The 26,089-nt window shown below is 38.4% G+C and overlaps 1 protein-coding gene across 3 annotated transcripts in view; it reads left to right on the forward strand.

Annotated features, from left to right (window-relative positions):
• The window catches only part of LOC132839485 (B-cell receptor CD22-like), an 88,315-nt gene extending 65,267 nt beyond the window's left edge, over positions 1-23,048 (forward strand). Inside the window, exons 1-13 of one of the 3 annotated variants that reach the window (XM_060860479.1) lie at positions 11,486-11,522; positions 13,736-13,808; positions 15,005-15,352; positions 16,445-16,696; positions 18,543-18,800; positions 18,891-19,148; positions 19,239-19,496; positions 19,968-20,225; positions 20,316-20,564; positions 20,651-20,735; positions 21,333-21,378; positions 22,209-22,426; positions 22,519-23,048. In XM_060860479.1, the coding sequence (XP_060716462.1) occupies positions 13,751-13,808; positions 15,005-15,352; positions 16,445-16,696; positions 18,543-18,800; positions 18,891-19,148; positions 19,239-19,496; positions 19,968-20,225; positions 20,316-20,564; positions 20,651-20,735; positions 21,333-21,378; positions 22,209-22,426; positions 22,519-22,573 (2,343 nt within the window). In that variant the 5' untranslated portion in view covers positions 11,486-11,522; positions 13,736-13,750 and the 3' untranslated portion in view covers positions 22,574-23,048. Of the gene's footprint in view, positions 1-11,485; positions 11,523-13,735; positions 13,809-15,004; positions 15,353-16,444; positions 16,697-18,542; positions 18,801-18,890; positions 19,149-19,238; positions 19,497-19,967; positions 20,226-20,315; positions 20,565-20,650; positions 20,736-21,332; positions 21,379-22,208; positions 22,427-22,518 lie in introns of those variants that run through there. The other 2 variants (XM_060860480.1, XM_060860478.1) reach the window with 2 other exon arrangements.
• The last annotated feature ends 3,041 nt before the right edge of the window (positions 23,049-26,089 follow it).

Here is a 26,089-nt window from a genome sequence, read left to right on the forward strand (position 1 = left end):
CAGGGTTGTGCCAAATTGGGGTGTATCTACATGGTGCTAAAAATGATTTTGTAATTTTATTGGTTTTCCACCAGGCTGCCAGAGTTGTTGATATTGTAATATTATTGTAGAAGTCTAGTTTTTTGGGAAGGAGAGATCATGAATTGCAGAGTCCACACCGTCTCCTGATAGCGGAAGTATAGTTGATTTGTTCCAATTAATTGTATAATGAGAGACTTTAGAGAGAATTCATTAATGACGTTGAATGTTTCACGGAGTGATTGGGATGGAGTTTGTAAATATAATAATAAATCATCTGCATAAAGACTAATTTTGTGTTGAGATTTGTTGAATTGAATTCCTTTAATTTTTTGGTTTTGGTTCTATGAATATGGCAAAAAGGGATGGAGAGAGTGGACAACCTTGTATAGTTCCTTGGTGCAAGGTGAAACTTGGTGAAGTGATCCCATTTGTGACAACCGTTGCCTTTGGGGAAGTGTATAGGGTTGTAATCCATTGGAAGAATGAGTTTCCAAAACCAAATTTACGGAGGGTGGTGAATAAGAATGTCCAATTGACCTTGTCGAATGATTTTTCTGCATCTAATAATGCAATTATGGTTTCCTGTGGCTGTCTTTGTGCGATATTGATAAGGTTGAAGAGTCTGCGAACATTATCTGTTGCGTTTCTGTTCTTGATGAAGCCTGTCTGGTCTGGATGAATTAGTGAATGCATAACTGTTTCAATCCTGGTTGCTAGAGTTTTTGTGATAATTTTCAGGTCAGTATTGATTAATGATAGTGGGCGATAGCTAGAGGGATGTGTTGGGTCCATGTTTGGTTTCAGGAAGACAGTGATAAGTGCTGTGTTCATATGTGTGGGAATGGTAGATGTACTTTGAATTTCTGTGAGTAATCTATTAAAAGTTGGTGATAAAATATCCCAAAAGTGTTTGTAAAATTCTGCCAGTAGTCCGTCGGGTCCAGGTGATTTGTTATTTGGCATGTTTTCTAATGCTTTGCTGAGTTCTTCAACGGTGATGGGTTGTTCTAAAAAGTTTGATTCTTCTGTGGTTAATGAGGGAAGGTCCAGAGTGTTAAGAAAGGATTCAATTTCTGATTGTAAAGGTTGAGTGCCGGGAGAATACAAACAGCTGTAGAACTGGCGAAAGCTGTTATTAATTTCTTGAGGGTCCTGTGTAGTTTTACCAGAAGAGGCCAAAATAGATGTGATAAGTGTTATATGTGATATATTGTAGCATATTTGCCAGATATTTACCTGCTTTATTACTGAGGTCAAATTGATCATATTTGAGTTGTTGTATACAGAACTGTGTTTTTTTGTTTATGATACTATCCAATTGGCTCCTTAGTTGCTTTATTTCGGTTTGTGCTTCTTCAGATGCGGCGGTAGACTGTAGATTACTTAGCTGTTTAATTTTCTGCTCTAGAGTGTTTTCCAATTGTTGATGCTGTTTTTTCCTGTACGATGAATATGATATAATTATGCCTCTCATGACTGCTTTGCCTGATTCCCAAAGTGTTGATGGTGAGATTTCTGAAGAGTCATTGATTTCCAGAAAGGATGCCCACTCTCTTTTTATAAGAGTATTAAAGTTGGGGTCTTCTAGGAGAGAAGTGTTGAAGCACCATATATTTTACACATCTTTTAGATTTTAGAATTAGGTTTACTTGTTAGTTTTGCTGTTCTGTTACTTTTTGACTATTTTGTGTATTCTGTTGTGTATTCTGTTGAGTTCATTTCTCTCAGTCACATGGAAAGAACTGTTTTACACACATGTAATCTCCATAAACTTTTATTTTATAAAACACCCTTTTATTAGTAAATAAAAATCTGTTGTCAGAAATGATGGACTTTTTTCTATGTCATTTTACAGTATAGCAATATAAAGTGTTAAAAAAAATTAATCTTTACACTTATTATATTTAATATTACAGTATTGTATCATGTATTATATCATTATATTCAGAATTGTAGTATTGTAGTATTACAGTATATTCCGTATTACAGTATCATATTAAGCATAACACAATTATAATTACAGTATATTATACACTAGCATAATACTACAGTAGTATAATACTCAGTATTCTAATATAGTAAAGAGTAAGAACTATTTTATTTAGTATAATAGTGTATTGTCAATACAGCAGCTTAAATATTCAGTACTGAATTTAATTACCTTCATTTGTGGTTATTTCTAGTTCTGATGTTCTGTATAACTGCAGTGGTTTTACTTTCAGTGTTGAGTGTGTATGTACTGAAAAAGTACTGAGTGAAAACAGTGTGAATACCATGACTGAGGTGCCCTTGAACAAGGCACTGACCACCCCCCTCCACCCGCCCACCAACCCCCAAACTGCTCCCCGGGCGCCACAGCATAAATGGCTGCCCACTGCTCCGGGTGTGTGTTCACGATGTGTGTGTGCACTTTGGATGGGTTAAATGCAGAGAACGAATTCTGAGTATGGTTCACCGTAATTGGCCGTATGTCACGTCACTTAATATTTTTAAGTCCAGGCTAAAGACATTTTTATTTTCAAAAGCATTTAAAACAATGTACAAAATACATTGTTTTATTTTGTCTCACTGCAAATTAACATATAAAACATATGATGTCACTTTGGATGTGAAGAACTTGTGTCAGAATTTAAATATATTTACTCTGTGTGTGAATTCTGTAACCACATGACTGTTATTATGAATAAAGGACAAACTTCTGCTGCAACATCACAGTCTTGAAATTTGATTATTCACACTTTCTGTCAGGACTTCTGCTTGGACATTCTCTGCTGGAACATTAGGGGGCGTTCTGGCAGTGTGTCTTGTAATACTCACCTGGGGTCTCATTTCTAAAGCGTGCGTACGCACAAAACGGGCCTGGAAACGTACGTACGCCAGTTCCCACGCAAAGGTTGTGATCTATAAAAAACAAACTTGACGGGAGAATGTGCTCACCTTTAAGCAAACTTTGAGACGTGCGTACGCACATTCTGGAGACAAAGGGAATTGGCGACACAGATGGTAAGGTCGTGAATTGAAGTTAGATTGTAGAAAATAAATGTGAGAAGAATGATTCTAAGAATTAATGACATTTAATTTTCACTCCATTTTATACGTTATATCCACATTATCATGAAGATTAAATCCAACAGTGTTATTTGTGCTGATTGTTTTAGGCTATATACATCTAGTGAAATCCAAATGTAATTCAAAATGTATTAAAAAAAAAAAATAATACTAATAATCATAATATTAATAATTATAATAAACTCATTATAACAAGGTCCACTCTCGTGCCCACGCAGTGATTTGCATTGACTATTTATGGTTAAAAATGGGCGTATACAGGGCTGGATTTGAGACTGGTTCACGTACGCACATCTGCGGGTGATCTTTGATTTATAAAGGGAACATTGCTTAGAGGAGAGCGTATGCATGGTTTTATAAATCGGAATTTTTTTTGGCATACGCCATTTTTGGCTTTTGGGCGTACATAAACTTTTAATAGGGATTCTACGCACAGTTTTATAAATGAGACCCCTGGTTGTAATTGGTTTTATTATTATGTGTATTCATTTCCTCAGCATTGCGGTTAGCTTAGTGGGGTCCTCATTTTTTTTCGGCTTCTGTGTTTCAGTTACTTTTTCCTGTATTTTTTTTTCGTGTTTTGTTAATAAAATCTCTGTTTTTATGTTGTTATCCCTGCATTTGGGTCTTTTTGTCTGTCTGTGAAGACACCCCCGTTCTCTGACAGAAATAAATACACATAATAATTAAACCAAATACAACCAGCTGAGAAGTACTGTACAAGACACGTGACAGAAAACACACTCACAGAACCCCCCCATTGTTCCAGCAGAGAATGTCCAAGTCCTGACACTTTCATACACTCATCGTTTCTCTCACACAAGTAAGAGACAGTAAGTAATCTATTAATACATTTAACATAGGTTTGGTTAGTTTTATTTCATATGTAAAGTATGATCTACATTAACATGCGGAAAATGTATATAAAAGTAATGTAATTTAGCACTGAACATTTCTGTTCCAGTTAATGTTAAAGAGCACAGGAAAACATAATATATTATCCATATTATAATAAGAGTGTGTTTTAGCTCTTGTTTTACAGTTAAACAGTTTGACACATTGTCCTTCTGGGTGTTGATGAAGCAGAGAGTTCATGTGTTCACACATATAGACTGAGGTGTTAAGACGACTCTGTACACAGAACAAGAACTGTGTTAAATCTCACACTAACACACCCTGCTCTCTTTAATAACATCTGAGAATTGTTCTAGTTTTCTCATTGTGTTGTGATCCATTTTTTTTCAGCAGTAATTCAGCTGTGGTATTAAATACACAAGTACACAATACAAAAACATCACCAATGTCAGCAAAGATGCATGACTTGAACCAGCTAGCATGATTACATGTTAGTGTCACAAGCTAAGCGCTTTCCTTTCTTGGTTTTTAAATAAAAGCAGCTTTTTAATAGACATGCTCTGAATGTAACTGACAATGTAAACCCACAGTTGTAGCATAAAGAAGAAGGAAATGGTGACAAATCTGTTACAAAGAGCACTTTATAGTAGAGGATATCAAACAAAATATTTTCTCTCATACTGTATATTCTTCATTTCATAGGAAGTGACTTTAGCAGAAAGAGAAGACAAGACAACAGAAACACTTGTTAACCACACACACTCCTCTTCACACTTTATTTTCTGCTCAGTTGTTGGACACAAGAGTCTAAAAGTTACTGTAAGAAAAAACTTCATATTTTTAATGGCTAATTTCTTAGGTTAGCACGTTCGCCTCACACCTCCAGGTTTGGGGGTTCGATTCCCACCTCCGCCTTGTGTGTGGAGTTTGCATGTTCTCCACGTGCCTTGGGGGTTTCCTCCAGGTACAGTACACCGGATTCCTCCCCGGTCCAAAGACATGCATGGTAGGTAAGACCAGCTGGAGGATTCCAGTGGACTATAACATGCCAACCCCCACAGAACATCCAGGATTGAGCTGGATTGCTAGTATATGGCACAAAGGTAGGGAATTCAACCTCCCATTAGCACCTGAAACAGGGATAAGATCCCCAGGTGACATGTCACAAGGAGGCATGTCAATTGCAGGAATATTAAAGAATTAAAGTAAATGACAAAGTATGTGTCAACCTCAGCCGTGTTGAACCAAATAAAGAAAGTCGCCTAAAAGAGGCAAATAAATTCACTGATTTGAAATTTAGAAAAATATTCCAGTTAGCCACTAGAGAAGCAGTGGATGAGATTAAAGACAGAATAGACATAAATGAAAAGACTAAAATGGATTTAATTGAAATAAGATGTGAAACCATGCAGGAAGTCTTGTGCCACGTGATCTCTGATATCATGGATTTGGGAGATCCCCATGTATGTGGACTGAGAGACAAACTGACTGAGAAATCCAAATCAAGCCAAGGAAGAACAGACATGCCCCGACCCCAGGCTCGGACTGACTCAGAATCTGAAAACGAGTGTGATAGGGTCTTAAGCCCAGATAGTGGAAGCTCCTCTGCTGAAGACAGCACACCGGAGACTTCAGGTGAAGTAGATGAAATTCTAAAATATATAGGGCTAAGGAAAAAGAAAGCTGCTGTAAAAAGAAAGACTAAAACAGCTAAAGTAATTTCAGACCCAATCATGTTCCAAGTACTTGCAGGAACTGAACTAAGGGGAAAAGATCCACTAGAAAGACCCAACCAACTGCTCTAGGCAGGACAAATTCTGGATGCACAGACAGAATTGATAAATCAGCTGTTAGTTGTAATGAGTCTGTCTGTGTTTCTGTCCTGTTTCTGTCTGCTGTCTTTCCCTGTGGCTAATTGTTTGCTCCGCCCACTCTTTGGTTTCCATGGACATTAATTGTACTCATTCATCTCCTCAGGTGTGTTGTCTTTGTCTTTGATTGTCTCTGCTTTGTCATTGGTTCCTGTCAGCTATATATACTCTGTTTGTTCACTTCCCTGGTGTTGGTCGTTTTTGCATGTTGGATGTTGGTGTGCCTGTTCCTGTTTCCTGTTAGCCCTGTTTGCTGCCTTGTTCTGTCTGCCTGTCTGTTCAGCTGTTTTTTGTGTTTTGGACGAGTAAAAACTTTAAAATCTGCATTTGGATCCTCACTCGCCTTTGTCCTGCATCGTGAAATTAGTGCACAAAATAGGACAGAATAGAACACTGAACTAAAGAAAAACCAAAACCAACCATAACCTTAACTAAGAAATTACAAGTAGTCAAGAAACGCTAGGAAGGTTAAAGAAGGTATCCAAGAAAAGGGAGTTCAACTAAAAACCAAAACAGGAACACTAGAATTGACACAGGAGCCGATGTATTTACAGTACATTTACAGCATGTAGCAGATGCCCTTATCCAGAGCGACTTACATTTTATCTCATTTTTATACAACTGAGCAATTGAGGGTTAAGGGCCTTGCTCAGGGGCCCAGCAGTGGCAGCTTGGTGGACGTAGGAAAACTACTTTAAAAAATGAGAGTCTCATCAAAAACAAAGAAAAAGTCCATCAGTTTACGTGGGGAGAATTGGGAGTGATGACGTACAACTAAAATACCGAGTGAAGAAGGGGTCAAAGAAAAAAAAAGAAACCCATGTAGACAGGAAAACCCAAGGTTTTTTTACTGATGGATCTAGCAGAGAAGTCAAGGTCAAAAGTGTAATCATTTGAAAAGATAAAGGCAAAACCAAATTCAGAAAGGTGACAGGACACAAAACAGGAAGCGGAAATAGCAGCTCTGCTGCAAGCTTTAACCTTTTGTAAAGACAAAGGATGGAAAAACACCATAATTGTAGCGGCCTCTGAATATGTAGTAGATGCTTATAATCAACATTTAGATACATGGAAATTAAATGGTTTTGTAACAGCCAAGCGCAAAGAGATAGCACACAAAGAAGTGTGTATAAAAAATGCTGAACTAGGAAAGGAAGTGAAACCAACAGCGGTTTACCAAAGTAGTCATACCAAGCAGAAACGTACGCAACTGAGGGAAACAGAGACACTAAACATGCTATTCTAGTAAATATGGTTACAAACTGTGAAGACAGCCTGGCACTGTCAACAAAATAAACGTGCAAAACTATGTAAAGCTGTACATAGGAATTGTAGGGGAAAAAAATGACAGCACAAAGCAACAGTTATGGACACATTAAAACAGAAGAAGAAGGGAAAAGAAATTGGCATAGATTTTGCAGGACCTCTAAGACCCATGACACCGAAGAAAAATGGCAGTAGATAATCACACTAACATGAAAGTAATCTACCCTACCCCGACAGTAACAGAAGCTTTTGTAGTGAAATGCTTAGAGCAGTACTTTAAACATCATGGAACCCCTTATTCCGTAAGAGGAGATAATGCTCATAATAAAACTGAGAAAGAAGTAGAAGACTTTTTAACCAACTGTAGAGTAAGATTGACAAAAGTTAAAGACTGGTTTACTAGAAATAAAACCAAACCATAGGATGAACTAATCATACCCTGTCTTGACTATGCTAATTACAGGATGCCAATAGCTGACTCAAACACAAAAGAGTCAAACAACTTGAAGCCCAGTGACATGGTCTACATACAAAGAACCGTAAAGAATGGCAGATTTAAAGAAAAGGTAGGGACCATCGATACAGTAAAAGAGATACTAGATAAACAAACGGTTTTGCTAGAGAACAACGGAATAAACTTACTTTGAGATCTAATATGGCCCAAGGATCAAACCCAGAAGCTGTGACCTTTACTACAGCATATAGAGCATATTCATACTCAGGCAGGATTAGTATATTTACTAATCAGGCCACTTCACCTGTAAGTATCAGTCTCAGTAAAGGCAGAAGAGTGTAGAAAGAAGAGGTGTAAGAGGGAGACACCTGAAAAAATGGATGACAATAAAAGCCTATACCAGCTAGAAATCTGTGAGTTCTGCAAAAGTCACACAACTGAAGTGATTGGGAAAATTGAGAAAGCAGTGAGATTTAAGGCTCACTGGGAAGATGATGACAATATAACTGTCAGGGACGCGGGGATAAAAACAGACCCAAATGCAGGATAGCGTAAAATAAACTGAATTTATTAACTAAAACAAACACAAAACAGGGACAAAGACATGATGACCAGACTAGACACGGGACAACAGATGACAAGGATTTGGTTATATACACACGACAATTAGACATGAGGAACAGGTGTGCAGAGGCGGGGAGGAAGCGACAAGGGTGGGGCAGACACATGAACATAGAACATAAACAAAGGCCAAAGTCCGGGTTGGATCCTGACAATACCCCCCTCGAGGAGTGGCTCCCGACACGCCAATCCCATCTTAATGACAATCCTGACGAGGACCAGGAGGCGGAAGCAAGGCACACGGCGAGGCAAGTGGGGGGAGCAAGGCACACAGCGAGGCAGGTGGGGGGAGCAAGGCACACGGCGAGGCAGCTGGGGGGAGCAAGGCACACGGCGAGGCAGCTGGGTGGAGAAAGGCACATGGGGAGGCAGGTGGGGGGAGCAAGGCACACGGTGGCTCAGCCAGAGAGGGCCGAGCGAGGTCCATAGCTGAGCTGAACCGCTGAGCACCATCCACAGCCGAGCCGAAGGGCCGAGCGACGTCCACAGCCGAGCAGAAGGGCCGAGCGATGTCCACAGCCAAGCAGAAGGGCCGAGCATTACCCCAACACACCGCAGCCAGACCCATGTCCAGAAAAACCAGAAAGGGGGAAGGGCAGGAACGGAGCATGAAGCAAAAAATAAACAAAAAATATCCTTGCAGGAAATATGGGCCTGCAACACCCCCAGTGGACAGGAAGTGGAGCTGCGTCCTCCACGGGAAACCATAAAGTAAAGCGACGTCCCCCACCGGACAGGTGCAGGCGATGTAGCAGGTCACCGAAAAAAAAAGGCAAAAACCAGGCTGTGACATTGTCCGCGGGCAGGAAGTGAGGCGACGTCCCCCTGTGGAAACCGGAAGCGGAGCGGCGTCCCTCACCGGAACAACCGATGTCACACACACACAAAACAAAAACAACAGTACATGAAAAAAAAAAAAAATGCTCCCACAGAGCCGGTCCAGGCTAAAGCTATCCTGCTGGGTCTTAAAGTGGCGGAATCCTTCTGTCAAGGACGTGGGGATAAAAACAGACCCAAATGCAGGATATCGTCAAATAAATTGAAATTATTAACTAAAAAAACACAAAACAGGGACAAAGACACGATGACCAGACTAGACACGGGACGACATATGAGATCGACAACTGATGACAAGGATTATATACACATGACAATTAGACATGAGGAACAGGTGTGCAGAGGTGGGGAGGAAGCGACAAGGGTGGGGCAGACACGTGCACGTGGCCAAAGTCCGGGCTGGATCCTGACAATAACATGCTGTGGGGGATGTAGGGATAAGTACCCTAAAGTGATACTGATAGAGATGGAAGAAACCATTCCATGTGTCTGTCTGAAGTGTAAAGAATGCAAAAACTACTATGGCTCGAACAGCCAAGGATGCCAATGCTCATGGGATGGAAGAAGCTTAAAGACATGCAAAACTTGTGAGAAGTTGCATGACAATGGCTGGCTAAAGCAGAAAAGATTACTTTTAAGAAAAGAGTCCTTGATAATGTTGTGAGCTCTGCGCAGACATCTGCTGTGGTGAATGTGTTCAATGGCAGGTAGTTGGGTGCCAGTGATGCGTTGGGCGGTTTTGACCACCCTTTGCAGGGCTTTACGTTCACACACAGTAGACCTCCGTACCATAAGGTGATGGAGTTGGTCAGGCTGCTTTTGATGGTGCAGCGGTAGAAACTCGTTAAAATCCTTGGGGACAGATGAGACTTCTCAAGAAGTACAGGCGTTGTGCTTTTTTAATCAGAGCTGAAGTGTAATGCTGCCAGGACAGATCCTCAGAGATGTGAACTCCCAGGAACTTAAAGCTGGAGACTCGCTCTACCTCAGTTCTGTTGATGTTGACTGGTAGATGTCGTCTACTGTTGGATTTCCATCCACAATGAGCTCTTGAGCACAATGAGTTATAGCTGTGCTGTAAGTGGATGTGGCCAATCACACTCTGGCCCCCTAAATTGCAACTTTAATTTTGGTTTATTAATCTCAGACCCAGTTGTGCAAAAACAATAAAATGTACTAATCACATTCAATCCAAGAACACCTGAAAAACTAATGATGGTCCTTCACCATATGCCACACCCATGTGACATTACCACAGAGTGAAACATATAGTTTGAGGTAATTACATTCTCTAGCAAAGTAAACTGGTCACAAATAAATACCCCAACATTCAGTAAGCCCCTTTGGTGCAACTCATTTCACTCTGTCCATGAGATCCATCAGAAACAAGGAAACCTCATGGAGACTTTTCCCCTCTTGCTCATTCCTAGAAAAAAATGCCTTCTGCACTGTGCCATATGATTGACAGCAACCATACAATTCTTGTAAGATTCTAATAAAGGTCTCTGGATTGCTTTTTCAACATCAGGGTGATAATTAATTTCCTTCCTAGTGAAGGAAGAGAAATGATGGATGCCCATGTAAGCCTGTCTCTTTTCAACCCATTCATTAATACATACATCAGAGCCACCGCAAAACAGTCAACATTTTCTATACCATGGGACAATAACTGTGTCTCTGTAGCTGCAATATTATGTTCAGATGCTGCACATGACCTTGCTACAGGATTGTCAGAGAGGACAAAGGCCTGAAGAAGGCACTCAAGGTCAGTGATCAATTGTGCAAGTTCCTTTTCCATAACTGCTGAACACACAATTCACACAAACAGAGAACAAAAAGAGCGTCCAGCACAACTGAAGGATGCAAAGGAGGCATTCAGAAAATATCCCAACCAGTCTAAGGTCATTACAGAGCTCAGAGTTAGCTGTTGTTTTTGTCTTTACAAAAAGTCCCACCCACAAAAAAAGAAAAGCATCAATGGGTTATAAGAAAACAAAATATTAATCAATCCACATCTTTGTTTCCTGCCAACTAGACCAGACCCTGGTATTCCTGATGACTTCACCACACTGAGAACAATTCCATAACAACACCTTAGAAACCTTCTAGTGCAGCATACAGTAACAACTAAACCCACAGTTGTTTAATAAAGAAGAAGGAAGTGCTGACAATTCTGTGTCAAAGAGCACTTTAGAGCAGAGGATATCATTCAAGCATGAAGCTGAAGAGCATCATGAAAGCTGAAGATTTGACTGTTGAGTCAAATAGCAGTTCTAAGACTGTCATTGATTAAAATGCTATTCTTTCTCTAATACTATAAATAATACAAAAAAAAAATTTTCATTTTATTTTCTGTGAGTAGAGAAAAAGGTTTGTTTTCTCTCTTTCTTTGTCTGAGTATTTGCTCTATTTCAGAAGTTACTACATCAGCAGAAAGAGAAGCAACAGCAACACTTGGTAACCACACACACTTCTCCTTACAATCTATTTTCTGCTCAGTTGTTGGACATGAATGTCTAAAGGTCACGGTAAGAAAAAAAAACTTTATATATTTAATGGCTAATTTTTCTCATTAGTCAAATATCTACATTTCCTGAAAACCCACATGTTCAGAGTTCAAGATATTTTCAATTCACATCAAGTTGCTATATACAGCAACTTTTACTGAGTTATTTCTGATGTATTGTGGTGGTGGTAAAAATGCAGCTTGTTTAAGTGACTAATTCAGAAATTTCTGAAAATTGTGTTTATGCAAAACATCATCAGACAGACATCTTAAGCACACACTCTTTAACTCACGCTTTTCTTTCTTTGCTATTTGGCTGTTGAACACGAGGGTCATGTAGGTTAGATTAGATTAGATTCAACTTTATTGTCGTTGTGCAAGGTACATTTAAGAAGGTGTAGTAATATGTACATATAACTGAATAAGGGTATATATAGTGTGGTTTTTATATAAGTATGATACTGTATGAAGTGGTATGACAGATATAGCTGTACAAAAGGAATGTCATTATGAATATATATATATATATATATATATATATATATATATATATATATATATATATATATATATATATATATACACATTATAAACAGAATAAATATGGATGGACATACAGAAGTGTAATGATAGTTTTTTGGGTGGTGCAAGGATGCATGGTTTTTAAGTGGTGCCAAATAGTGCAAAACACAGAAGAAAGTGCAGCTGTTCAGTGCAGAAAGAGAAACAGGAAAGAGGCTATTTTTGAGTCTATTTGTTCTGGCTCTGAGACAACGATAGCGTCTGTCCGATGGGAGAAGTGTACTGTGGAGGCAGAACATACAGTACAAAGGCATTTTAATTGTTACATATCAATTAACACAAAAATGTATTTAGGTATCATGAGATTATATTGAGATATTTTGGGCCTGTTTCTTTGTGCTGTGATTCTGAGTCTTATTCTGTGAACACTTTCACATTTGCTTTGTTAATATTCTGATAAGTTGAATCAGGTGTGTTGGAAACAAAAAATGTTGTCTTGATTCTAAATATTGTCCAAGATCCGAATTCATGTGTCCCAAAATGTAGTGTTCACAGAATCAAATGTAATGAGAATACCCAAGATAGCAAGATGGTTTAATATTTCTAGTGGGGTTTTGAAGTCTGGTCTCCTTGGATACTGGATTTTCTGCCCACAGATCCATGTGTGATTTTTTTTCCTTTGCAGAATGCAAACTGCAACCTGGAGGAAATGTGGAAAAAACATAATGAAGGGAATGATAGATTAAAGTAAATGACATAACGAATGTAGAATAAGAAAAAGCAGAAGTATAAAGAAAGAAACTGATATCACACATGCACACATACTGTACTGTACACAGAGTACAATGGACGCTGCTAAAATCTACTTATTTTAAGCTGCTTTGCTTCTGCACGTCCACGTTCATTTACACATCACCATGTTGGGTAACTTCCCCTTTAAAAGCATGGTTGCGTGCTACTTGTGGAGCATCTCAAATGTTCTTAAGATAGAGGAACTAATTTACTGTTGCACACAGTAGAGAAGAAAATTTGGTTTATTAGACACTTTTGTAAATGGCTTCTCCATCTCCAGGACATTCTTACTAAAAATAAAATCCCTCTGTTTACTGCGCATGAATCATGAGTTCCACCTGGAGCACATTCAAGAAAGTCACCTGTGTCACCACTTACCTGAACATTAACTGACTTAAATCATTTTATCTTCACACAGAGTGACACATCCATACAAGCCATTAAGCTCTGCATCTAAATCTATTTTATGATGTACCTTCTATATGATTTTACTTTAAGTTCCATCTGTCAGTATTTTGTGAGCGTTAAGTCAGTAATTACTCCATGATGTGAGTGATGATGTGATTAAGTGGGATTGGACGCTTCATAATAAGTTTACAGTCATTACACATTCCTACCACTAGGGGTTACATTTCTAGCAGCTCTAAACCGTCATTCCCTCTTCAGGCTCGCTCTCTTCTCTCTCATTAAGTCAAAAGACAAAAGAAATGCAACTTTTCATGTTACTGAGAAACAATGTAGTATAAACTCCTCTGTCCTGAAAATGTCAGAAAAGCTTCACCTCTGACTGTGACTTTTACAAAGTGCTGACACTGGAGACAAATAAACATCTCTCACGTTGTTCAGTTTAACTTCTTATTATCTTGTATGGTGATTTTGTTACTTGGTGTAATTTTATTTTATGTTTTTATTTGCATATAGAATCTTTATAGAAGAATGATGTCCTATAAAACATCTTCTCTGCTTTGTCAAATCTTTCTCCTCATGATCACAGGTGAGTTTTACGAACACCTTTGAGATCAGGTGTTCTATCTTTTTCTCTCTCATTCAAACTTCAGTCCTTACAAGCTTTTAGAAGCACGCAACTGTAAATTTAGTGAGTGAAAAAGGTGCAGCGGTGAGGAGTGGAGGTGTGGGACACAGAGGAAAGGCAAAGAAAAAACATCGTTAGCATCTCGATCTGAATTAATCTTACCTCTTCAGCACTAAGCCAGCCGTCTCTAGCTCACCTTCTCCCAGAGGGTGAAGAGTTCACACAGTGTTCACGCTACCATCAGAATAGATAGATAGATAGACAGACAGACAGACAGACAGACAGACAGACAGACAGATAGATAGATAGATAGATAGATAGATAGATAGATAGATAGATAGAAACTTTATTCATCCCAGTGGGAAAAATCACAAATTCTTGGGCACTTGGGCACTAAGGTGTGCAATAAATTCTATAAATTCTAAAATTAATACATTTAAATTTAAAAGTCTGTGCAAATCTTAGTATTAAGGTGAGTTGTGTACAAAAACAAAACAATTTTATTTGCCTGCCAAAATCTGAGTTCCATGATGAAATATTGTAGCTAAAAAAGTGTGTTAGTGACAGTGGACTTGCATAATATAAAGTGTGAATAGAAGATCATAATGCAGATTCAATTTGAATATTAATTAAACATTACAAATTCTGAATTCTGAACACACCCAAACTCCTACACAGTTTTCTTCCAGTCATGATGAATTGTGGGGGGCATGGTGGCTTAGTGGTTAGCACGTTCGCCTCACACCTCCAGGGTTGGGGGTTCGATTCCCACCTCCACCTTGTGTGTGTGGAGTTTACATGTTCTCCCCTTTCCTCCGGGTACTCCGGTTTTCTCCCCGGTCCAAAGACATGCATGGTAGGTTGATTGGCATCTCTAGAAAACTGTCCGTAGTGTGTGAGTGCGTGAGTGAATGAGAGTGTGTGTGTGCCCTGTGATGGGTTGGCACGTCCAGCGTGTATCCTGCCTTGATGCCCGATGACGCCCGAGATAGTGACCCGAGGTAGTTCGGATAAGCGGTAGAAAATGAATGATGAATAGTTTTTATTTCTACAACCTGGTGTTCTAGAGGAGAAAATTGAAGCTGTGTGCAAACTAAGTGTTTGATGGGGTTCAGGATAATGATCTCTAATCACCTATTTTATGTATCATGTTTCAGCAGCTCTTGGGAATGAATGGAGTGTGAAATACAGCCAAATTAGTCTCTGTGCTTTAAACGGATCTACAGTGATTATGAACGTCACTTACACACACCCACCACATCTTACAGTGACAAAGAGGTTTTGGTTCATAAACCCAGCTCAGGGTAAAGAGTTGACTGATCTGTATAATGAACCAGGTTACTCAGGCAGAGTGAATTATTTAACAGATGTACAGAATCACTTCCCCCTCAGACTGAGTGTTGTGAAGAAAACAGATGAACACAACATATACTGCTTCAGAATGGAAACAGGCGAAGAGAAAGAAAGATACCAGGGTTTTCCTGGAATTACACTCAGTGTTACAGGTAAATAAAATCATCTTATTTTCTACATATAATTAACCCAAAAAGTATTTGGACTCTTATTCTACACGTACAGTCTTATAACTTTATTTACTACACTCATAATTTTGACTTCATTCGAAAATGCTATTTATTTTAAAGACAGATGCCAAAGGCTCACTTTTCAAACAGAAATTAGGTGAACACTTAGTAGTGGTGTCCACACACAATCCATGTAGTCATCAATGAACACAAGCTCACTATCACCACTGCAGGACAAACAGCCCCGGCCTCCTCTGAGCTTTATAGATCCTTTAGAGCAGTTTGCTTGGCTTTTTCCACACAAACACTCCACTATCAGATCCATCCCAGTGCCAAGAGGATTCATCTGAAATAAATTTTTCTTTCTATGAATGCTGTTTTGCAAATTTTACCTTGATTTCTAATTTCTGAGGTTGATAAATGGCACCTTGTTTAATGGTTCATCCAAAGAAGATGGTTCTGCTTAATTATTCTCCCTCTGTTCCCATGCTTGGTGATCCTCTTTCATATCTGTGTCACTGGTTTTTGACACAATCCTTGCTGCCTTTCTCCAAGAGTAAAACAAGGAGTAGATTAAATTATTAAATATTAAGTTAATTTATTAAATTATTAGATATTATATTAAATTATTAAGTAATCCTAAGTGTCCAATCACTTTTTATTTTATTTTGAACTCTTTTATTTTTATATCCGTAAACATACCTAAAGTAACTGTTTAATATTGTGGGCTTGTTGGTTTGCTAGTTGTTTTGAAATGTTGTTTTCTAATGCAATGAACAGTTATCAATAAAGATCGCTAACAGGTTTTTATTCAAAAATATTTCAGGAGTTTGTACCTGATTAAGAGAGTCAGAATGTATGTCAAAGTACAAAGTGTTTTTTCTGATCCGATCACTTACAAGGGGCTAGTAAAAATTAACTTATCTCCAAAGTTGAGAAGGTTATAAACACTGAAAATAACGCTGAAATAATCGGATTAGATAGAAAAACAGTTTGAAAGCAGAGTTTTAGAAGTAGACGCTCTACTGGCTTCAGGACAGCTTTCATGATTTAATGTTTCTCTTCTTGTTTAAGATCTTGATCTTCAGATCGCTCCTGCAGAAGTGACAGAAGGACAATCAGTTGTTCTGACCTGTAAAACCACCTGCAATCTGACTGATCCAACATTCATCTGGTACAAAAACAGCAGAAATTTAACCACAAAGACCAACAAGAGCAATGAAGTCCATCTGCAGTCGGTCAGCAGTGAGGATGCAGGCAGTTATAGCTGTGCTGTAAGAGGATATGAACATCTCCACTCTCCTGATCAAACCCTCAGAGTTAGATGTGAGATTTATTTACCTTCTTATTATATATATATATATATATATATATATATATATATATATATATATATATATATATTTTATAACCTGAAAGTTTATAAAATAAAACAATATAAAGTATTGGTGTAATAAAGAAAGCAAAAAACTTGTAGATGCCATCTGAAGGGTATTCCTGTCATTTTCCCATTACTGAGAGGCTTTTGGCTTTACATTTACATTTACAGCATTTGGCAGACGCCCTTATCCCGAGCGACGTACATAAGTTCTCAAATCTCTATCATTGGATACATTACTGCTGGTTCACTAGGTTACATACTTAAGATACCATGAGTTTAAAACACTGTTCAAAGTTACAATGAAAAAGTTTCAAAGTTTGTTTACTTACTTATTTATTTTTTTTTTAAATGCAAAAAATAGGGAAAGAAGTGCTAGTTAAAGTGTTTCCTAAATAAGAATATGTGACTCAACTGACTCAGTGACTCAGCTGTCTGGACCCCTGGGGTCCAGGGGGTGCCAGAACAGAAGAGTCTTTTAGTATATTTCCCTCTTACCCTGAAAGATGGTGGAACCAGTCAGGCAATGCTGGTAGATCGGAGGGTGTGGTGTACAGTCTGAGGAGTGATGAGAGCTTTGAGGTAAGAGGGAGCTGCTCTGTTTGTGGCTTTGTAGGCCAGCATCAGTGTTTTGATGCGTGCAGCTACCGAAAGCCAGTGGAGGGATCGCAGCAGCAGGGTGATATGCGAGAACTTAGGCAGATTGAAAACAAGCCATGCAGCTGCACTTTGGATCATTTGCAGAGGACGAATTGCATTCATAGGTAGACCTGCCAGCAGTGCATTGCAGTAATCCTGTCTTGAAATGACAAGAGACTGAACAAGTACCTGAGCAGCCTGTGTGGACAAAAATGGCCAAATACTTCTAATGTTGTAGAGAAGAAACCGACAAGATTGTGTCACATTAACAACATGCGAGGACAAGGACACTTGATGGTCCATGGTTACCCCAAGGTTGTGAGCTGCGGCTGAAGGGCAGATCAGATTGTTGTGCAGGGATATAGCTAGGTCATGACCTGGGGGTGAATCACCTGATGAACAGCAGTTCAGTTTTGCTAGGATTGAGCTTTAACTGATAAGCAGTCATCCATGATGATATTTCTGTCAGACATGCTGAGATCCAATCAGAAGCTGTGGTATCTGAGGGTGTTAAAGAGAAGATAAGTTGTGTATCATCAGCATATCAATGGTTAGAGAACCAATGTGAGGAAATAACTTCAGCAAGAGAGTGAGCATACAGGGAGAAAAGAAGAGGACCAAGTACTGAGCCCTGTGGGACACCAGTGGAGAGTCTGCGCTGAGCAGATGTCACTCCCCTCCATGTTAATTGATATGAGCGTCTTTCCAGGTAGGAAGTGAACCATTGCCAAGCTGATCCACAAATCCCAAGACTCCTGAGGGTGGACAAGAGAGTCTTGTGGTTGACTGTATCAAACGCTGCTGAAAGGTCAAGGAGGATAAGGACAGATGATCAGGCAGAGGTTAGGGTTGCTGGAAGAGCACATGCACATGTACCTCTAACTGCTGCTGACAGAAATGTTGTATTCACATGGAGGGTTTAGTATATGGTCCAGAACAGTGTATGATTCTTCAGGTCCTGGCTGGCTCGCCAATTTGTTTGATTTTCCTGATTTTTGGCAAAGCAATTGTTGAGTGAATATTAGAATATATTGGAACTCTTTAGTGTGAAGATGACATCAGTTGGAAAACACGTAGTTCAGCTCTGAGGACAAAAAATTACAGATAAAAATATTACAGCTTTACTTTAAAGTGTTATGATCCTGTCCTTTTTAGATCGTCCAAAGAACATCTCAGTTTCTATCAGTCCCTCTGGTGATATAGTAGAGAACAGTCCAGTGACTCTGACCTGCAAGAGTGATGCTAACCCACTTCTGCAGAACTACACCTGGTTTAAGGGGAAGACATCGGTAGGAAATGAAAAGACCTACAACATCTCCAAGATTAGCTCTGAGGACAGTGGAGAGTACAAGTGCAAGTGCAGTAATGAAGTCGGACATCAGTACTCCAACAGTGTGACTCTGAATGTTCTGTGTAAGTTAAAGCTGAAGATTTCCTCACAGACAATTGGAGATAAAACTATTACGGATTTACTTTAATGTGTTATCTTCCTGTCCATTTTAGATCCTCCAAAGAACGTCTCAGTTTCTATCAGTCCTTCTGGTGATATAGTAGAGAACAGTCCAGTGACTCTGACCTGCAAAAGTGATGCTAACCCACTTCTGCAGAACTACACCTGGTTTAAGGGGAAGACATCGGTAGGAAATGAAAAGACCTACAACATCTCCAAGATTAGCTCTGAGGACAGTGGAGAGTACAAGTGCAAGTGCAGTAATGAAGTCGGACATCAGTACTCCAACAGTGTGACTCTGAATGTTCTGTGTAAGTTAAAGCTGAAGATTTCCTCACAGACAATTGGAGATAAAACTATTACTGATTTACTTTAATGTGTTATCTTCCTGTCCATTTTAGATCCTCCAAAGAACGTCTCAGTTTCTATCAGTCCTTCTGGTGATATAGTAGAGAACAGTCCAGTGACTCTGGCCTGCAAGAGTGATGCTAACCCACTTCTGCAGAACTACACCTGGTTCAAGGGGATGACATTGGTAGGAAATGAAAAGACCTACAACATCTCCAAGATCAGCTCTGAGGACAGTGGAGAGTACAAGTGCAAGTGCAGTAATAAAGTTGGACATCAGTACTCTAACAGTGTGACTCTGAATGTTCTGTGTAAGTTAAAGCTGAAGATTTCCTCACAGACAATTAGAGATAAAACTATTACAGATTTACTTTAAAGTGTTATCTTCCTGGCGGCACAGTGGCTTAGTGGTTAGCACATTCGCCTCACACCTCCAGGGGTGGGGGTTCGATTCCTGCCTCCACCTTGTGTATGTGGAGTTTGTATGTTCTCCCCGTGCCTCGGGGGTTTCCTCCGGGTACTCCGGTTTCCTCCCCCGGTCCAAAGACATGCATGGTAGGTTGATTGGCATCTCTGGAAATTTGTCTGTAGTGTGTGATTGCGTGAGTGAATGAGAGTGTGTGTGTGTGCCCTGCGATGGGTAGGCACTCCGTCCAGGGTGTATCCTGCCTTGATGCCCAATGATGACTGAGATAGGCACAGGCTCCCCGTGACCCGAGGTAGTTCGGATAAGCGGCAGAAAATTAATGAATGAATGAATGTTATCTTCCTGTCCATTTTAGATCCTCCAAAGAACGTCTCAGTTTCTATCAGTCCTTCTGGTGATATAGTAGAGAACAGTCCAGTGACTCTGACCTGCAAAAGTGATGCTAACCCACTTCTGCAGAACTACACCTGGTTTAAGGGGAAGACATCAGTAGGAATGGAAAAGACCTACATCATCTCCAAGATCAGCTCTGAGGACAGTGGAGAGTACAAGTGCAAGTGCAGTAATGAAGTAGGACATCAGTACTCCAACAGTGTGACTCTGAATGTTCTGTGTAAGTTAAAACTGAACATTTCCTCTCAGCCAATTAGCGTTAAAACTATTACGGATTTACTTTAAAGTGTTATCATCCTGCCAAGTTTAGATCCTCCAAAGAACATTGCAGTGTCATTCAGTTCATCTGGTGATATAGTGGAGGACAGTTCAGTGACTCTGACCTGTAGCAGTGATGCTAACCCACCTGTACGGAACTACACCTGGTTTAAGGTGAATGAATCATCACCTCTAGGATCTGGTCAGAGTTACAGAGCTGTACAGAGTGGACAGTATAACTGTGAGGCTCAGAATAAACACGGCTCTGAGAGATCAGCTGCAGTGTCTGTCACTATTAATGGTGAGGGTGATGATGTAAATCTATTAATGAGAAACAAACTGATAAATATTTAACACTGATTCTTTATTACATTGTCATCCACACAGACCCCCTGAGCTCAGGTGTGTACGCAGGTCTTGGCGTTTTTCTGTTTGTGTGTATTTGTCTAACTGTCACCTTCTTGTCTATAAGGTAAGACATTACAGAATATTTTCAACTTATTATAAAAAAAAATAAAAAAAAATAGAGTACAGATCTGTGTGTTCGAATGTATTTTTCCAGTAAACACTCCTGTTGCAGATTCCAAATTCATTACCTCCTTTGTGTAATAATCAGATACACTCTTCTCTACCAAAAGGCTTTCCACTAGATTTGTTTTCTTTAAGCTACAAGAACATTAGTGAGTTCAGACTGATGTTGAGGAGACTCCAGTTCCAGTGCCTCCCAAAGGTGTTCAGTGGTGTTAAGTCAGAGTCAGGGCTTAGTGAAGGACACTCAATTTCTTCATTGCAACCTTACCCTCCACACCATGTCTTATTGGAGCTCAGGGGCTTTGATCGTAGGGAAATTGTCATACTGGGACATTGCTTGAGCCTCTTAATTCTGGTGGATTTCGATTGTAATGTTACAGCATACAGAGACATTTTAAACAATTGTGTGCTTCCATCTTTGTGGAAACATTTTGTAGAAGAATCACATATATTTTTGAGGGTAAGGGCTTTTAGCCAAACGTTTAGTGTGTGCTGGGGCAGTCATTGTTGATATTTTGTTGTTTCTTTGTTTTAACAGAAAAAAGACAAGTATTAGATCAAGACCAGATCAAAGTTTTAAAGAGGTAAATAAATGTACACTTTTGGGAAGTGTATTTGTATATCCTTTAAGCCACATTCAAACTGTTATGTGCTAATAATTTTGGTAATGTTGAGGAACATCCATGACATAATTCACTCCCTCTTCTCACTTAAGTTAAGCAGCTATAAACTCATTCTTTATTCTCTTTATTCTCTCTTGATGTTAATGAGACAAAATTCTACATCTCCTTACAGAAAACTTAACCATATCAATGATCATTCTGTTTTTTTTTAGTCTGTTTAAGTCGAGCATCTGCTGTATGAGTCTCTTTATGTGTACAGTATCTTTTCGATAGAAATGTAAACATAAGGATGAGTGTATTATATTAAGGATGAGTGCATTATATTATATTAATGCACTCATTCTAATGATTTTCACAGAGATGTGTACAGAAGATGCTCCACATAAACAGATCAAATAATCCTTTGTAACAGTCAGAGGTAAACCACTAACTTTAAGTGTTTAGACATTCTGACATAAAACAAGTTCCTTGTTAGAGGAGCCACAGTCAAGTGGAACACTGTCACAGTCATCCCTCTTCCTGGAAATGTCAGAACACTTAAAGTTAGTGATTTACCTCTGACTGTTACAAAGGATTATTTAATCTGTTTATTTGGTACATCTGCTGTGCACGTCTCTGTGAAAATCATTAGAATGAGTGTATTAATATAAAGCTGTAATTTGCAGCTGTGCTACTGTCAGAGATGCTGTTGTAAAGATTACGAATAGTAATGCAGAACCCAGCCGTGCTGTGGTTTAAATGTTCAGCATTTTCACACGTTTGTCTCAGTAATGTCATGTTCCCCACCTCAGGATAATCTTTATGCCAACATAGCAGTGACAAATCCAGTCAACACTGTATCTGATTCAGCCTCAGCCAATCAGGATGAAGTTCTGTATGCGAGTGTTGTACATCGGAGGGCAGTTGATACAGGGAACGTTGAGAGTTCTGCTGTGAAAGCTTCGGTCTGTGAGGATGGAGAGGTTCAGTACACTAGTGTTAGGTTTAAATGCACTGCTGCTGATTACAGGTGAGAGGAGCCGGTCTGTTTCCTCCAGTCTAACAGAGCTGGAAATTATCTTATACTGGATCATAATGTGATCATTCTCTCTCTTTCTGTAGGCCAATGCTTTCCAATGCAGAGGATCCCACTGTAATCTACAGCAGAGTGAAATAAATAACATTCATCTATTAATTTATCCTGATCACAGTTTCCATTTGGTTATAGCGGGAAGCATCGTTCTATGTACTGTAGGATAATCAAAGGTATACAAATAGGTTCAGTTGAGAGATTTTATTGTTTATGTTATACTATATGATTGATTAATTATACATCAAAATATTTATATACAGAATAAACATATACTTGAAACTGTTTTTTATAGTCATAATTTAGAATATGGTGGAATAATTTAAATATTTCATCTATAAGCCCAACTATTTAATTACTGTGTGTTTTATTTACTTAGTTTTACTATATTTTATATGCACCTGTTATTAGAATTTAAAGTGTTTTTAATTTAATTCATTTTTATTGTAAACTCATTAGTAACTCTTGTATTATAAAGCATGGCTTATCAATATGACTTCAGTAAAATCTATAAATTTATCATGTATACACTAGTGCATTAAAATCCAGAGATCATTTAAAGTTGTGAAAAACAAAAACAAACAAATAAAAAACTTTATTTCACACCCATTATATCACATGACAAATTATGTCTATCAAACTCAAATCAATCCAAATTAAATTAACATGAAAATCCAAAACTATATAACAAAACAAATGAACAAAATTACATCCACAATCAATACATAATTTGCGTTCCCATTTCCAGCATTTAGCAGACACCCTTAGCCAGAGTGACTTACATTTATTTATCTCATTTTTAGACAACTGAGCAATTGAGGGTAAAGGGCCTTGCTCAGGGGCCCAACAGTAGCAGGTCCACCAAGGAGATGTGTATCCACTTTCAGCTCACTCTCATTAAAGTAAGAGTCATTTCATTGTTCATCTGTTAATATATATGTCAGAAACAGCTGCTTCAAAAATGGAGCCTCATAAAGCTTTACAGAGAAGCCTGCTGATTATTATGAATGCTACAGGATGTGCTGTAATCTACAGCAGCAGTGTTACTTAAATCTGCTTCACCTGATACAGTCAAATTATTTAGCTTTATAATCTCGTGATCAAGTTGATCAAGATCATTGTCAAGATATTTCACACACCAATTTGGGAAAATAAAGATAGTATAAATTAGCAGTTGCATGTTCTAGTAAATAGTACTTTAGTACCCCCCACCCACCAAAAAAACAAAACAAAACAAAAAAACATATCCCCCCTGCCCTTCCTGTCCAGACCACCAGAGGGAAACCTTTGTACTTTAGCCTTCATTAAATGTTATGAGCCATTAAATGTCATTAACTATAATGAGCTAACTATAGCTATCTATGCTTTCAGCTCAGTAGCGTGTAAAAGGTCAAAAATAAAGAAAGTGTCTGTTTCTCCGCCTTTGTCTCTTTTTCTGAAGCTGGCAGTCATCCAGTGTGTTGAAATATTACAAATATTAGAAGGTGTTAGAAGGGTTTTGTGCCAGTGCTGCTCACTTAACACGGCTGTAGATGACTGAAGGATGTTCTGCAGTTTCAGCCTTTGGCCTGCAGAGAAAAAAAGAAATAATAATAATAATCACCAGGACGCGATCTTTAAGGTTCAATTACCCCATGGAAAGTTTTTGTCAATTTACATAAAACACTATAAATATTCTGTTTGTGTTTTATCCTGTTTGTTCTATGCTAACACTATAAAGTGCTTGGTGAAAGCAGGTGGCTGATGGGGGCATGTCTTTAATGTAGAACAGTCTTATTTGAAATGCACTGATTAACAAATTAATACTGAATCACTGCAACCTGATTAATTGAACATGTGAGTGACCATAATGTTCACAACAATTGTGCATCAGACTGCCTTGTGTTTTATCACCAATGTTGTTTATAAATCTTTAATAAATCAGAAATATTAATTACTGTAAATCTCGTTATATTGGGGGTGGTGTGGGTTTAGAATCAGACAAAATAAACATAATTATCATGAATCAGAATGAAAAGATGTGATAGAATAACTACCAATAAAGTAACCAAATAACGAAAGAATATAGGTAAATACTGTAAACTGAAAGTAGATAGAATGGCAAGGAATATATATATATATATATATATATATATATATATATATATATATATATATATATATATATATATATATATAAAACAAAGGGGAAACCAGTTGCTCATGAATCTGAAATAGCTGAATGAAAATACGTGTTAAAGGTTTAACAGGTGATTAAGTTCACCTCACCTGTGTGAAGAGGAAATGTTTACTGTAGTGTACAGAACATCCTCCTCCTGATGATTCTTCAGCTCATCATCACAAACCTGCACAGTAGAGCTTACTGCAGAATTCAAAACTTTTCTCGAGTATGCAATATTTGCATACTGATCTTCATCCTGATTTACCAAGCGGGAGTTAGACTGAGGTGTAGCAGGTTGGACAGCTACATCATCCTGAAGATTAAAACAATAATATATTATGAGCTAATAAAATTAGATCAATAATTACTTAAAGGGGTGACATCTACACCTACATCAGTGTTTTTCATCATTCATATCTACATTAAAAAAATTCATACAAAGGGCAATTTTTAAAATTCTCCTCAATATAAATCTACTAAATTTTACTAGCGAGGGTTCAACCAACGATTTTACATTCAAATAAAAAAGGTAAAAATATAACACAACTTTAGTTGATTAAAGGTTTCTGCTAAACAAAAACATTCCAAAATCTGAAATCATTGTCACTGAAAAGAAATAATAAATAAATCATTGGTACTGTAATAATAAACTTAGCTTTAAACGTAGCCATGCTTCATCCGCATCATTACATTTATTATTACACCAACTGTCCGCATTATATTCATATAAATATCTCTGTGTACAGATAACTGATGGTTATGGACTCACGTGTTGTCCAGTGTGCTCCTCTGACCAGCAATACATCTTTTTTTTTCTGTATAGAACAGAAACCTATTATTTTAATTTCCGTTATCTACTGGATATTCTTGAGATACATATAACATCTAACATGACATCTACATATAACATATATATATATATATATATATACAGTTAAGACCTTTTAATGTAGAATCTAGCTATTTAGCCCTATAATGCAGTTTACCTCAGAAACACAACGATGAGAACGAGAGAAATAATTGAGAGACACAAGATGACGACTGCAATCGCTGTGCTTTGTGCTTTACGCTGCTGACCTGTCAACCAAAAATACATCAATCTCACACACATTTCAATACATACAGTATAAGACACATCATGGCAAGTTTCCCTCTTACCAACAACTTTCAGAGTCACACTGTTAGAGTACTGATGTCCGACTTCATTACTGCACTTGCACTTGTACTCTCCACTGTCCTCAGAGCTGATCTTGGAGATGTTGTAGGTCTTTTCATTTCCTACTGATGTCTTCCCCTTAAACCAGGTGTAGTTCTGCAGGTCAGAATCACTGGACTGTTCTCTACTATATCACCAGAGGGACTGATAGAAACTGAGACGTTTTTTGGACGATCTGCGGTTTGAGGATGGAAATAATGATTAATCCACAGGTCAAAATAATGAA

The sequence above is a fragment of the Tachysurus vachellii genome, chromosome 24, assembly GCF_030014155.1.
Source record: "Tachysurus vachellii isolate PV-2020 chromosome 24, HZAU_Pvac_v1, whole genome shotgun sequence".
Lineage (NCBI taxonomy): Eukaryota > Metazoa > Chordata > Actinopteri > Siluriformes > Bagridae > Tachysurus > Tachysurus vachellii.